Source organism: Vidua macroura, chromosome 7, assembly GCF_024509145.1.
Source record: "Vidua macroura isolate BioBank_ID:100142 chromosome 7, ASM2450914v1, whole genome shotgun sequence".
NCBI lineage: Eukaryota > Metazoa > Chordata > Aves > Passeriformes > Viduidae > Vidua > Vidua macroura.
Genome location: NC_071577.1, coordinates 4,519,302 through 4,532,188, shown reverse-complemented (window position 1 = coordinate 4,532,188; position 12,887 = coordinate 4,519,302). Strand labels below are relative to the sequence as shown.

Here is a 12,887-nt window from a genome sequence, read left to right as displayed (position 1 = left end):
GCCACTTAGGGACCTCCAGTTCTTGTCCAAGTCCCCTAAAAACTCAAAGCTTTCTGCAGCCACAACACCCTTTACTAAGGAGTTGAACTCTGCCTGCAGCAGGAAACACCTCCCATTGTTTCTAGAAGCATCCATTGGATTGTATCTAGTTTCTGCCCTGGAAATCACCAGTAGGTATGAAAGGGATGGATACCTTAGGAACAACCCTTTTGGCTTTGTTGGGAACAAGATCAGCCCTTTTACAACTAAATAACATCAGCCAGATTCTTTCCTAAGAAAAATCCCTTTTGCAGACGGATAACTTGTGTTGACCCTCTTAGTGGCTTTGAGGTTGCTCAGAAAAAAACCCCAAAGATGTTTTCACTTTGGTCCAACACCTGCAGCCACTTGTCCCAAGAGGATACAAGAGGAACCTGGACAAGGACACCAACCAGGCTTTGGGTTTCTTTCCAGGCTCCTCCTCCGTGCGTTGACGGTGAGCCGAACCTCGGTGCTGAAGTGCTGCTCCGGAGCGCTCACCCCCGGCTCCTGCAGGACGTGGTGGAACACCAGGTCTGCATCCGTGATCCTGGACTCCTGGGAGCCATCTTCAGCTGAGTTGGGGAAATCTGGGAAGGACTGAGAGTTGAGGATGCTGCTGAGCAGCTGCCCACAGAGATTCCACTTGTGTGACCCCACCTGTAGTGCTGCCTCCAGCTCAGGGGCCCCCAGAGTAAGAACAATGTGGAGCTGTGGCTGCCCCTGGATCCCTGGAAGTATCCAAGGCCAGGCTGGGCAGGGCTTGGAGCAACCTGGGATAGTGGAAGGAGTTGGAATGAGATGACCTTTACAGTCCCTCCAACCCAACTTGTTCTATGATTCTACAAGTCCTTGTCTCTCCTGACCTTCACTAAGAGCTCCTCTCTTCATTCTTCAATATATGCATGGATTGACCTTTTATAATGCCAATTATATTTATATAAAATATAAAAGTTCCTAATAATCCCATTTAAAGGCTTTGCCTGGCTGCTGAACCCTGAGCAATACTTCCCATCACTGCCAGGGGGCACTGGTAATTTTGACAAGCACAGAGTTCCTTCAGCCAGACTGCAAAACTCTCTGATCCTCTAAAATACTATCCCCTTCTACTTATTCAAACAGCCACCTCCTCAAATAATTTGTAATCCATAAATTCAGTTTGACAGAGACCAGCCCTCACACTGAATTCTGCTACAAAAAAAGGGGGTAAAGACAAACAAAAAGAGGGATCTAATTATTTCCCCAAATTCTAATAATTTTGTGTGGAATTGTGCAGATTTATTTATTTAAGTTGTTACAAATCTCAGCACATCCTACTTCTACCCAAGAATAGAGTTTAATCAGAGCATTCTTACAAAGAAGGAGCTGTTTAATGCTTTAAAAGTGCAGCTTCACCAGGAAAGGCAAACAAGAGGTCCCAAAAAGCTGGACCTGAAGCCTCTTAGGCTGGAAGACCCCAGGGTCACCCCATCTTTGTTCCTCCCCAGAGCAGGAAGGTGGGGTTGGTCAACCCCTGGCCCTAGGTGGGATCACAGGGCACAGCTCACTGTACTGTCTGGATCTGCCTGAGTCTTGCTCCTGGCCAGAAGCTCTGGATATTGAAGTCCATCTAGTCTCCTAGTTCGAAGCAACCAGCATTCCTGCAGTTTTTGTCCTGCTGGTGTTCATCCCTCCGGCTGGCCCTCACTCACGCTGCCTCTGTGGGATTCATCTCAACCTCACAAGATGTGCCTCATGGAGCTGCTGGCCAGCTGCACCCCAGTGCCACCACACGGCAAACCCAGCCCCAAACTGGATGGGAAGATGGGAGAAGAACCTGATTTCATTTAACCCCTCGAGCACTGAACCCGCTGGGAACCAGGGTGTGTCCCCTAGCCTTGGGACAGCACAAGAAAATTATTGTCTGCTGAGAGCAAGGAAATCTGCAGGGACACAGCCAGAGAACCTCTTGCTGTCTCATCTTAGCACTCATCCTCACTTGGATCAGATGTCCTGCTCCTGACTTGGCCTGAAGCAAAGGACTTCAGCTGGAAGAAGAGATTGCAAGCAGCGATGGGGATGAGGGATTGGCACCATTGTCTCCCAACACCGGCTGAAGGAGCTCTGAGGCTGAAGGAGCAGTGGTAGCAAGCAAGGAAAAGGAGGAAGAAAGGAAAGGAACCCCCCAGGAGTCTCCCAGTACCTGGAAAGCATCTGGGCTGCTGGCTGCTGGAGAGAGCTGCACAGACTGGCGGCGAGACTGAGCAGAGTAATCCGAGTCCAGTTCGAAATCAAAGGGGTGCACAGACAGCAGCCGCTTTGTCTTGCACATCTTTAGCACAGAAAGTGCAAGAAAGGCAAATTCAGTGTAAGACACAGTTGACCTTGAGGAAAGGGGGAGGGAGGACCTTTCTCTCCTTAGTTTGCCTGAGTTTGCTCTGCTTTTTGCAGAGAGAATTTGGGCCTGATGCTGTCCTGCTTGAAGGGAGCCAGGTACGGTGTGTGCTTGTGCTAAAGGCAAGGAAAAGTGAGTTCCTAATTTCCACAGCCTCTGGCTCAAGCACAGCTGCCTTAAGCAGAGTGAGAATCTCTCTCCTGGTTTATAAAGGCACTGTGGGAAAGCTGAGGCAGGTTACAGCTCAGAGAGAGATCCAGGTAATCCTTTTGAGCCCTGAAGCATGTCCCCATCCTCAGAAGAAGGATGTTGCAGGCAGATGTCTCTGAATATTTGGGAGGTCATTATTAAAAAACCCAAAGCAGGTGGGTTCTCATTATACAGGTAGCAGCAGTTTATATTAATTGGTGATGTCCATAGTGTTAGGAGTTGGTCTTTTTTCCAGAGCAGAAGTATTTATGATGTTTCTGACATGGTTGTTTTTACACAAACTGGGAGAGGAGCATATCTCAGAGAAGAAAACCAGAGGGAAAGGTCCAGTTTTGAAAGTGGCACAGAAAGCCACCACCAGCATCACCTAGGGCAGGCCAGGGGCCCAGAGTGAGGCAGCTCCAGAACCAAATACTTACTCTGCTGTAGCGCTCTGCTTCAGCCCCACCAAGGACGTTGTCTTCCTCATCGCTGTCATCCCCGGCGTCGCGGCTGCTGAGCAGCTGGCACTCTCCTGGAGGGGACACAGGCAGCAGGTCAGTCCCCACCCTGGTGGTCACACCAGTGTACCTGCAGGCGAGGCCATGCTTCTTACATGGGGTGAAAAAGCCCAGATTAGAAGAAACTCCTGAATTTTTTTTTTTTTTTTTTTTTCTGCTGGCCTCTCATTGCTTCCCCTGCCAGATGTGCAAAATCACAGATGTGGAAGAGAAGGGGCACCTGCACCACAGAAAGCACCCCGAGGTCCACCTGGGTGACTCCAGTGCTTGAAGGCTCAGGAGCTATTCCTTGTTCCCATCAGCCAGCTCTTCTGTTTATCAACGACCCATTGCTTTGAGATAACGAGTGCTTGCAAACTTCAGGTTTGGCATGTAACTAAAAGTCCTGTTGTATCCAAATCTACCCTTGGAGACCTGAGATGTACCACAATGCAGGGGTTGAGCACTACAGTCCATCTCCACTGCAGTGTAGGAACGTCTTCCTTGGTCTGACCACTCCAAATCTCCCCAGAAATGCCCACAGCTGGGGGGATGTGAAGAGATAAAGATTTTGGAAACCTTTACTTGAACTGCAAGCCCCCTACTGTAATCCCCTTTTTTACTTACTGTTAATGTCTGGCAGGCTATAAACTCTGTCATGAAGACCTAAACAAAGAGAAAAATGGTGGGAAAAATGAATAATCACATTTTCTTCCTGTTCCTCGAGCAGAGAGCAAGCCTCAGAGCCATGGCTAACTGGAATTCTCATTCTCTAGCCCTCACAAGAAAAAATGGTTAAAAAGGCTCTTTAGAGGGAACAAAACAGGCGCTTGGAGACAGGACTTGACTTTTAAAAGTCAAAGAGCCGCTCACCACTGCTTCCCCAGGCTGATGCAACATGCCTGGGAGCTGCAGAGGGAGGCACAGCCAACTGCAGATGGCTGGAGATACATCCCAGGAGGAGATTCTTGCTTGCTTGAGGGTCAAGCCAATTCACTGGTGTTAATGAAGTAATAAACAACAAAATCATTTCCCTTTGAAAAAGGCATCAGAATCTCAATTTAAAGCAGCCCAAGGCGCTGTTACCTTCACTCTTGGTTGGGCTTTGTGGGCTTTGATGCATTTTTGGTCCAAACAATGCATGGATTGTCTCTCAGTCCATTAATTTTTTTTGCTGCTATTTCTGCCACGAGTGGCCTGGCTAAAAGAGTGATTGGAGCAGTTGAATCAGGTCATGTCAATGGTATGTGTGCAAACTTTTCTGTGGCTCCTCAAGATGGGAATAAACTCCACATTGGCTTCCAAAGGAAACAGGCCAAGGAGTAGGAGCTCTATAACAACGAGGAGCTGGTTAGTAATAATGCTATATTAATATAAGCATATATTTATGCACTCTTGGACCAAAATCAGAAATATGGAAGTTCCATGAAGCTCTGAAGAAAACAGTTATGGTGACAGGTAGCTCACCAATTTTGTCACAGTTTTGTCAGTGCCAGGGGATAATCGGGTTGGTTGTAAAAATCATCAGGTCTTGGATAAAAAAATTAGGGCTGGTTTTATCCTGCAGGTTAAACTAGGGTTAATTCCACAAGCTCTGCGATGAAAAGACCAAAAATAAAGGAAAAAAAAAAAGAGCTGCAAATGTATGTACTTACAAACTGCAGGACGTGGGACTTTGAAAATTAAACATGAGGCATTAGGGAATTTTTTTTTTCATTGAAAGGGTGGTCAAGGAAGTGGTGGAACCACTATCCTTGGAAGTGTTCAAAAAACCACATGGATCTGGCACCTGGGGATGTGGTTAATGGTGGTCTTGGTAGTACTGGATGATCTAGAAGTGTTTTCCAACTGTAATTATCTTACATTCTCCAATCTGTGGTAAAAACTTAAGACTAAACAGTAGAAAAGCCATCAAAAACACCTGCTCTGTGACTGAACAAAGAACCCTGAACCTCTGCTTCCTCCCTGAGATGTTCTGAGCAGTCTTGGTACCCCACGACACTCAGAGCAGCATCAACACTGCTGCACCCCGAGGTGGTGCAGCACAGATTCCCCACGAGCAGCAGTGTGGCCATTCCTCACCCAGAAAGGCAGAGTTGAGCCCCTGGCCTGGCTGCAGCCTGCCATAGAGGGACTGCAGCACTTTGGCACTTCCAAACCTCTTGAAGCGGGACCGCACGTGCTCGTAGTACCACTCCAGGGAGCCGATCTTCACGATCCTGCCCAAAGAGAGGAGGCACACCCAGGTGAGCAGACCCTCCCCCAAAAAGCTGTATCTTAACAAAAACACGGCATGCTTTCATCTAAAAGGATGCTGAGTTTGGGCAAGTCTTGTTGAGCCTCATCCCCTTGTCCCTCAGAGCAGAGCAGTGAGGAGTGGTGTTCCCAGGGGCTGATATGGGATCTGGAATTCTTTAACATATATGCTGCTGACGTGGGCAATGGGATTGAGTGTTCCCTCAGTCCACTGACACACCAAGCTGTGTGGTGCTGTCACATGCTGGAGGGAAGGAATGACACTCAGAGGGACTGTGACAGCCTTGAGAGGTGGGGTCCTGAGAAATTCATGTGGTTCAACAAGGCCAAGTGCAAGGTCCTGCCCCTGGGTTGCAGCAATCCCAAGCGAATATACAGGCTGGGTGGAGAATGGATTGGGAACAGCTCTGGGGAGGAGGACTTGGGGGTGCTGGAGGGTGAGAATGTTGACAAGAGCCAGAAATGTGCACTGGCACCCAGAAACCCCCTCGTGTGCTGGGCTGATCCCCCAGCAGGGGAGCAGCCAGCCCCTCTGCCCCAGTCAGGTAAGACCCCACCTGCAGAGCTGCCTCCAGCTCTCGGGCCCCCAAAAAAAAGGACATGGAGCTGCTGGAACAAGACCAGAGGAGGCCACAAAGGTGCTCTGAGGACTGGAGCCCCTCTGCTCTGGAGCCAGGCTGGGAGAGCTGGAGGTGTTCACCTGGAGAAGAGAAAGCTCTGGGGAGACCTTAAAGCCCCTTCCTGTGCCTAAAGGGGCTCCAGGAGAGCTGGAGAGGGACTTGAGACAAGGGCTTGGAGTGACAGGACAAGAGGAATGGCTTCCCACTGCCAGAGGGCAGAGTTAGATGGGATACAGGGAAGGAATTTTTCCCTGTGAGGGTGGGAACAGGGAACAGGGTGCCCAGAAAGGGCAACAGGGTGCCCAGAAAGGCTGTGGCTGCCCCTGGATCCCTGGGAGTGTTCCAGGCCAGGCTAGACAGAGCTCTAGTGGAAGGGCAGGGGGGTGGAACAAGATGGGCTTTAAGGTGCCTTCCAGCCCAAACCATCCTGTGATTCCCTGAGGAGCAGCACCTGGAGAGGCGGCAGGGATCACAGACCCAGCCCTGCTCCTTCTTGTTGTAGCGGCTGCAGTTCTTGCAGGTGTAGAAGTGGCAGTCCAGGCACTGCCGTTTGCTGTTCAGCAGGAACTTGAAGGGCTGCAGGCAGTGCACACAGTGAGTTTCGTTGAGGTGGGACTGATTGGTCAGGAACTCTCTCTTGCTGCTCTCCTGGTCGATCTTGCATTTCAGCTCCCTGTAGGAAACACCCCCAAAAACTTGAGTTTGTTTTCATCTCACTGCAAACTCTCACATGGCAAAGCCCATCATGCCACAATCATTTCAGGAATGATTTTCCAGTGAACATTGCAAGTCTGCAGCTTGTGGAAACAGCTGTAGGGCAAATCTAATAAATAACATATCACGAGTTAAATAAGCTAACAACAAAGTGGGCTCCAGATTCAGGACGGGTAACTGGAGTTTAATATTAGATTTAATTTAATAGTAGAATCACAGAATATTCTGAGTTGGACAAGACCAGCTAGGATCATATTTAAAAAAAGTGATTGTGCCAAAACCTGTCCTGTTTGTTTCACAGGGTGTTTATCACTAATGCCAGGAACCTCGGGAGAGCAGCTCTTCTCAAACCCTGTGGCTGTATCCCAACATGACACAGTCTTCAAGCCTGGAGTCCTGCAGGGAATTAAAATCTTTCTGGAATTCTTAGTTTTAAAAAGGGAAAAAAAAATAAAAAAGAAAAGAAATCTGGGATTAAAAAGGATTAAAAGGGGTTTTAATATAGTCCTACAGTACTAAAAATTCAGCAGAGAACTTTATTAAGTTCTGTGCAACAAGGTTCTGGCTGTTCAGAGGATGCAGCAGGAGGAGGTACTTGTGACAATCCCGTGAAAGGGAAGCGCTTTCCAAGAGCACCTTCACCTGGCAGTGCATCCCTGCAGGATTCCTTCACCCTCCAGACCTGGCTGCCAGAGCAGGTCCCCATTGCAAAGAGTGTCTGCATGAGGCTGAGGCCCCAGCTGGGGCCAGCTGGGGACAGCTGAGATGCCTGCCAGGCTGGTGGGGCACCCTGCACTGCCCAAAAGCTCTCTGTTTGCTGCCCGTGCCACGCACCGCCTCAGGTATGTTTGCCTTTGGGGCCATGGCTGAGAGGAAAATGTTTGACTTGTAGGGAAGGTCCTAGAAAGTTGTTTTCTCTCTAGACAGGGTTAGGAAGCTGTGTTTTCCAGAGCAGAAGTCAGCTTGGGTTAAAACCCTCAAGCAATCAGGTCTGGAGGCTGCTTCAGGATCACAGTGTGGACCACGAGGCACACGGTGATGCTTGCCCTGCCACACTGACGCTGGGGTGACCACAAGAGGAGCCTGGCTGGCCCTGGGAGCAGTGGTGTGACTGGCAGTGGGAAGGGCAGGCATGTCAAGCAAGCCAATCTCTGTTTAATCAGTTTGCACATTAGGGCTCAGCTTTTGATTTTTTTTTTTTCACAAGGAAGAATTTTCTGGCCAGCTGGCAGCCAGCACACCACAAGACACATTTTTTGATGTCACTCCTCTCTTTGTGGTCACACAGGAGTGACACAAACTGGCATTTGCATGTGGGAGATGTAAAAACCAGCATAAAGACAGAAAACTGGGCACCTGGTTTGTATAATCCTTCCACCCTTCACTAGCAGTGAATTTGGACAAAGTGGTGCAAGTGTCCCAGCAGTAAATTTAAGTGACTTCTGAAAAGAAACCCTGAAATAGAAAACCCTTGGGTTGGACTCTACTCCTTTTCCACTCCCGTGCTAAGGCTGTTGCCAGCAGGATCCAATCTTTTTTACTGGAACTGCTTTTTCTGGTTCCCAGAGACCGGTTGGATCCCTTCAGCTCTCCTCCCTCACCCAGCAGACCTGCCAAAGGAAGGAAGAGTCTCAGCCAAACCAGTTTAAAACCCGCAGGAACCGCATGCCTCTTGTCTCCTCTTGCTAGCAGGAGCACCAGCCAGCCCCTTCTCTGCTCTGCTCACGGCAGTATGAATAAATCTGTGGTGTCAGGATGCCAGCTGCAGCAGGATTGGACCTACAGAGCTCCAGGAGAGATGCAGGGAGCCATCCCCCAAAAATGGGGTTGTGGGCATGGATGTTTCAGGAAAGAACCAGGGAGAGACCTCTCAAAATGGTCATTATTTAGTTTTTTGGGCAAAGCATTGCCTTCACATGCCTGTGCCGTCTGTGGCCAGCTAGAGCCTTTGTCCCTTGTTGGTGAATAGCTTCTGCCAAAAAAAAAAAAAAAATACAGAGAAGCAATAAAAAAGGGAAGAAAAAGACCAAGCTGAGGAGGGGGTGGACAGGACATTTCTTCAAGGCTGGCAGGTTGAGACAAGCCCGATGAATAGAAAAGTAAATGAATACAAAAGTAAATGGGACTGGTCAGAGCAAGGAGTGAATGGCTGCAGGGTCTCCCGTAATGTCACATCATGTCCCAGCTTGTTACAGGCAGAAAATTCTCGTGTAGCTCCATGTCCAGCACTCAGGAATGTGGCATACTTTCCCAGGCTGGTGGTCTGGTCTGTTGCAGAAATTATTCAGAAAGTACAGAAATTTCTGTAGTTCAGAATGCTTAATGCCAGCCCTCTGCAGGGCACGATTAAAGAAGAAAATAAAAATAAGAAACCAGGGGAATGGTCCTTAGGAGGAGAGATAGCAGCTGGGTAGGAGCATCCCAAGACCTTCCCCCATCCTGCATCTCCCAGAACATGGTATTCAATTTGGAAGCTTCCTGGGCATCAGAGAGGACCCAGATAAGCCAGTCTGGCGCCAAGGTCGAGTAAGGAAGGAATTCACCTCACCCAATTCTTTGCTGCAGGGCACAGCAAAGTAGGTCTCCACCTCCTCCCTCCAGGCTGAGCTTAGATGCATCACAAGGGAGACATTCACCCTTTGCAGGGTGATAATTTTTAAAAATACCCCTGTCTGATCTCCTTCCTGCTCTTCAGAGCTACCAGCAGAGGAAGGCAGTAGATGATGATATTGAATTATCTCTGCCCTTCACTCAGGCTGGCTTTTCTTAGGCAAAAAAAAAAAAAAAAAAGTAATCAGGGCGATGAAAAATACACAACTGAGGAGAGTTTCTTGTAGCCATTGGTGTAAATGGAGAGGGTCCCATGATTGAAAGGTTTTGAGGGATGCAGATATCCCAAACTGAGGATGGCTATCACTCCTTATCCCTTCTTTTGGATCTGATAGAGGAACTAATGAGCTCCTGGTCTCCAGGCATTGGTATCAACACCAGCCCTGGCACACAAAATTCAGAGCTGGGAGGGTCTGAGGGCTCAGTGGGAGTGCAGCACAGCCCAAATCCAGTCTGAGAGCATGGACCATCCCTCTGGGATAACGATAACTTGGCCAGACCCTGAAGAGGGTCACTGCAGCTTCTTGAAATATGTTGAGGCATTATTAAGTTCAGCATCTGATGAAGTTCATGAACAAAACCTGAACCCCTGTGATTTCTCATGCTCAAAACTTAATTTCATTTGACAGAACATTTTTTAAACAGCACTTTGGTCCAACACCCTGTTCATAAGGATTTAGAAGTTCATAGAATTTGCTGCTCCAGTGACTTTTCAGTCTTTTCCCAATCTGTGGGCCCCTAAAATCTTTCCAGGACAGCACAGCCCCTGGTATTGCGTATTTAAGTCTACTAAAATAGGTTTACTAGTAAGTTTACTACTCCTCTCAGTTATTTTTTCAGGATTCCCAGGACCCACTGACCAATTCCTGCCCAAAACACACGAGACCCATCACATTAAGCGAAACCAAGGGAGCCAAATCCCATCCTCTGCTCCCGGGTGAAGCCTGCCCTTGAGAGCCACACCAGCCTCAAGCCTGGTATTTCCTGGTATTTGTCCCCATAAAGTGCGGCGGTGTCACCGATCCGCATCGCTGCCGGTGGCACGGCGCCAGTTTGCACCTTTGCTGCCCGAATGCGTCACCTTGCCGCTGATAACGCAATCTATTAACCGTGTTTGACTTCCACAGCCCGGTCTCCTGCCTGCCTTCCTCGCCCACAGCCTCAGCAGGTTGTTTTATCCCTACAGCCCACGGGGACCCGAGGTTCTGGCTGGCTTGCCCCCAACTCAGGGACCGGAGAGCAGATACTCACTCCAGCCGTTCCTCCTCTTTTTTCCGCAGATCAAAGTCCCGTTGAACGACTTCCCAAACATGCTTGGCTTCTTCATCGGTGAGCTTGGAGAGGTCCAGCTTCCTGCCCATCTCGTCTCGGCGAGACTTGAAGCCGCTCCCGTTACTCGCTCCCCCCGAGCGCTCGCTGTCCCGTACCCTGGGATGCTGCTGACGAAGGGGGAAGAGCTCAGCCCCACCTCCGCGGCTGCCCATATAACCGGGCAGGGGCAGAGCTGCGGGCAGGCCAGCCGGCTCCTGCCAGCACCGCAGCCGCTCTGCCGGGCGAGCCTGCCCGCGGAGCCGGCCGCCGAGCGGGGCTGGCACGGCGCCTATCGGCTGCGGGGACTCCTCGCCAGCCGGGAGGGCGGCCCTGCCTTCCCCCGGGGTTCTGCCCGCAGCTGCAGCCGCTCCAGACCTCGCCCGCCCGGCTGGGGCTACGGGAGATGTTTACTCTGCCTGCTTGATGCAGGGTGTGCGAATGAAAGGGAGCCTTCAAACGCCTCCCCGGGGAAGGCAGGCCACGGGGCTTTGGGAGGGAGCGGAGCATCCCCGGGAGGAGCTGTGCCTGCACGCCCGGGAGGACCGGCTCCATCGCGGTGGCTCCTGCCCCACCAGGGTGCTCTGCTCCCCAGCCCGCTCTTCTGTGTCTCGTCTCATTACACACATTTTGCCCCTAGCAGCAGTTTGTGAGGAAAACTTCGGCGCATCTGGCTTTCCCCCCCCCCACACACCAGAGACTAGCGTCCTGCATTGCCCTCACAGCAATTTGGGCAGCTGAGCTTTGCTGGTGGCAAACAGCTTAATTAGGACGCAGCACTTCCCTCGCTTGCCGTGAGCAAGAAAAGACGGTTTGACAGGATTTTAAATGCACCACATAAGCAAAGAGATATAAATTGTAATATATATCCGACGGCCGAAGCTGTTGCCTTGCTCCAGTAAAACACTCCCTCTGTGTCTAGGGATATTAAAGTAAACCCATTTCTCACCTTCATCAGAGCAAATATTGATGGTACTCTGTATTTTTTTTTTTTTTTTTTTTCCTTCTCCCTGACAGGAATGTGAACAGGGAGCAAGACAGCAAGACCAGAGAGGAAAACCTCTGCCTGGTGGGACTAAAATCCCTGCTGCCCACCCAGGGGTACAGGGAATTATCCACCCTGGTAACTCACTTGAAACACAGATTAGCTTAAACTCCATGAACAGAGCCAGAAAAGCATTTTGAACCCGAATTAGGATGGGTTTTGTGCAGGAAAGGCTATAACTACAGATGCGGTGTTTGAGCTTGGACACCGGGGATGCATGATCTTCCCTGGAAGCCAGAAATTGATTTCCAGCTCCTCGTCCAGGAGAGGTCCCGACAAAAGCAATCAGTTTATTGGCAGGAGCCAGATATCAGCCGGGCAGGTCCTTATGTAAGCGTGTTTGAGAGCCCTTGCGCCCCACTGCATCCGAACAGGGAGCGGTCAATAGCTACTAATTAACATCACAACGAGCCCCTGTTCCAGGGCCTCCCGCTCCAATCGCGCCAGCAGCTCTGACCGCCCTAGATCCCAATACATTCTCGTCCAAAAGGATAAAGGGGTTGCGTTAAATCAGGAAGATGTGGCCTGCTATGCAATGAACATGGGGAAAAAATGCCAGTGTTCAGCAGTGCCAATACCCCCTAAAAAGGGCGGGCTTAGCCAGAAAACCACCTCAAGGGAAATGTCCCGGGTGCAGGAATAAATTCAAAGTATTCCGTTGGCAAATTATTGCCTGGGAACAGTCTCTTTAGGAAAACTCTCCTCCCTCAGCCCACTGGTGTGCATAACAGCAAAGATAGAATTGTTTTCTTTTTTTTTTATTCCCTTTCAAAGCAGTTTGTTGGATTTTTTAGCAGTTCAGACAATCACCAGCTTCCATCAATCCTCTGCCTTAAGGAGGACAATTAAACCTGCCCCCACTCACAGCTCCCTCTCCCATCATACAACCGTGAATAAAGGCTCCCAGATCTTACAAACTCATGCAAAAGGGAAAAAAACAAAAACCACCAAACCACACACCCAGAACCACTCAGGCAGACACTGTCACGTGGAAGCCTCCAAAAAATACATGGATGTGGCACTTGGGGACACGGTTAGTGGTGGAACTGGCAGTGTTAATGGTTGGAGTCAGTCTTAGAAGTCTTTTCCACCCTTTATGATTCCAAGTTGTAGGGCCAGATGATGTTTTATATCTGCCTAAGTGTCCACCAGCCCCTGCAGTGACCACACATGTGTGTGGTGGAGATCAGGAGCAGGGATGTAAAGGGAAAGTTTCGTGTTTCCTATTAGCTGGAGGCTCAAATGGACCTTGA

General features: G+C 49.7%; 1 protein-coding gene across 8 annotated transcripts in view; it reads right to left on the bottom strand.

Moving 5' to 3' along the window:
* Positions 1–12,887, bottom strand: part of MLPH (melanophilin) — a 31,942-nt gene that overhangs the window by 16,047 nt on the left and 3,008 nt on the right. For 3 of the 8 annotated variants that reach the window (XM_053982703.1, XM_053982701.1, XM_053982707.1), the window contains exons 2-7: positions 6,409–6,630; positions 5,164–5,300; positions 3,709–3,747; positions 3,022–3,116; positions 2,201–2,329; positions 432–618 (exon numbers count right to left, since the gene is read on the bottom strand). In XM_053982703.1, the coding sequence (XP_053838678.1) occupies positions 432–618; positions 2,201–2,329; positions 3,022–3,116; positions 3,709–3,747; positions 5,164–5,300; positions 6,409–6,630 (809 nt within the window). Of the gene's footprint in view, positions 1–431; positions 619–2,200; positions 2,330–3,021; positions 3,117–3,708; positions 3,748–5,163; positions 5,301–6,408; positions 6,631–10,532; positions 10,848–12,887 lie in introns of those variants that run through there. The other 5 variants (XM_053982702.1, XM_053982708.1, XM_053982704.1 and 2 more) reach the window with 4 other exon arrangements.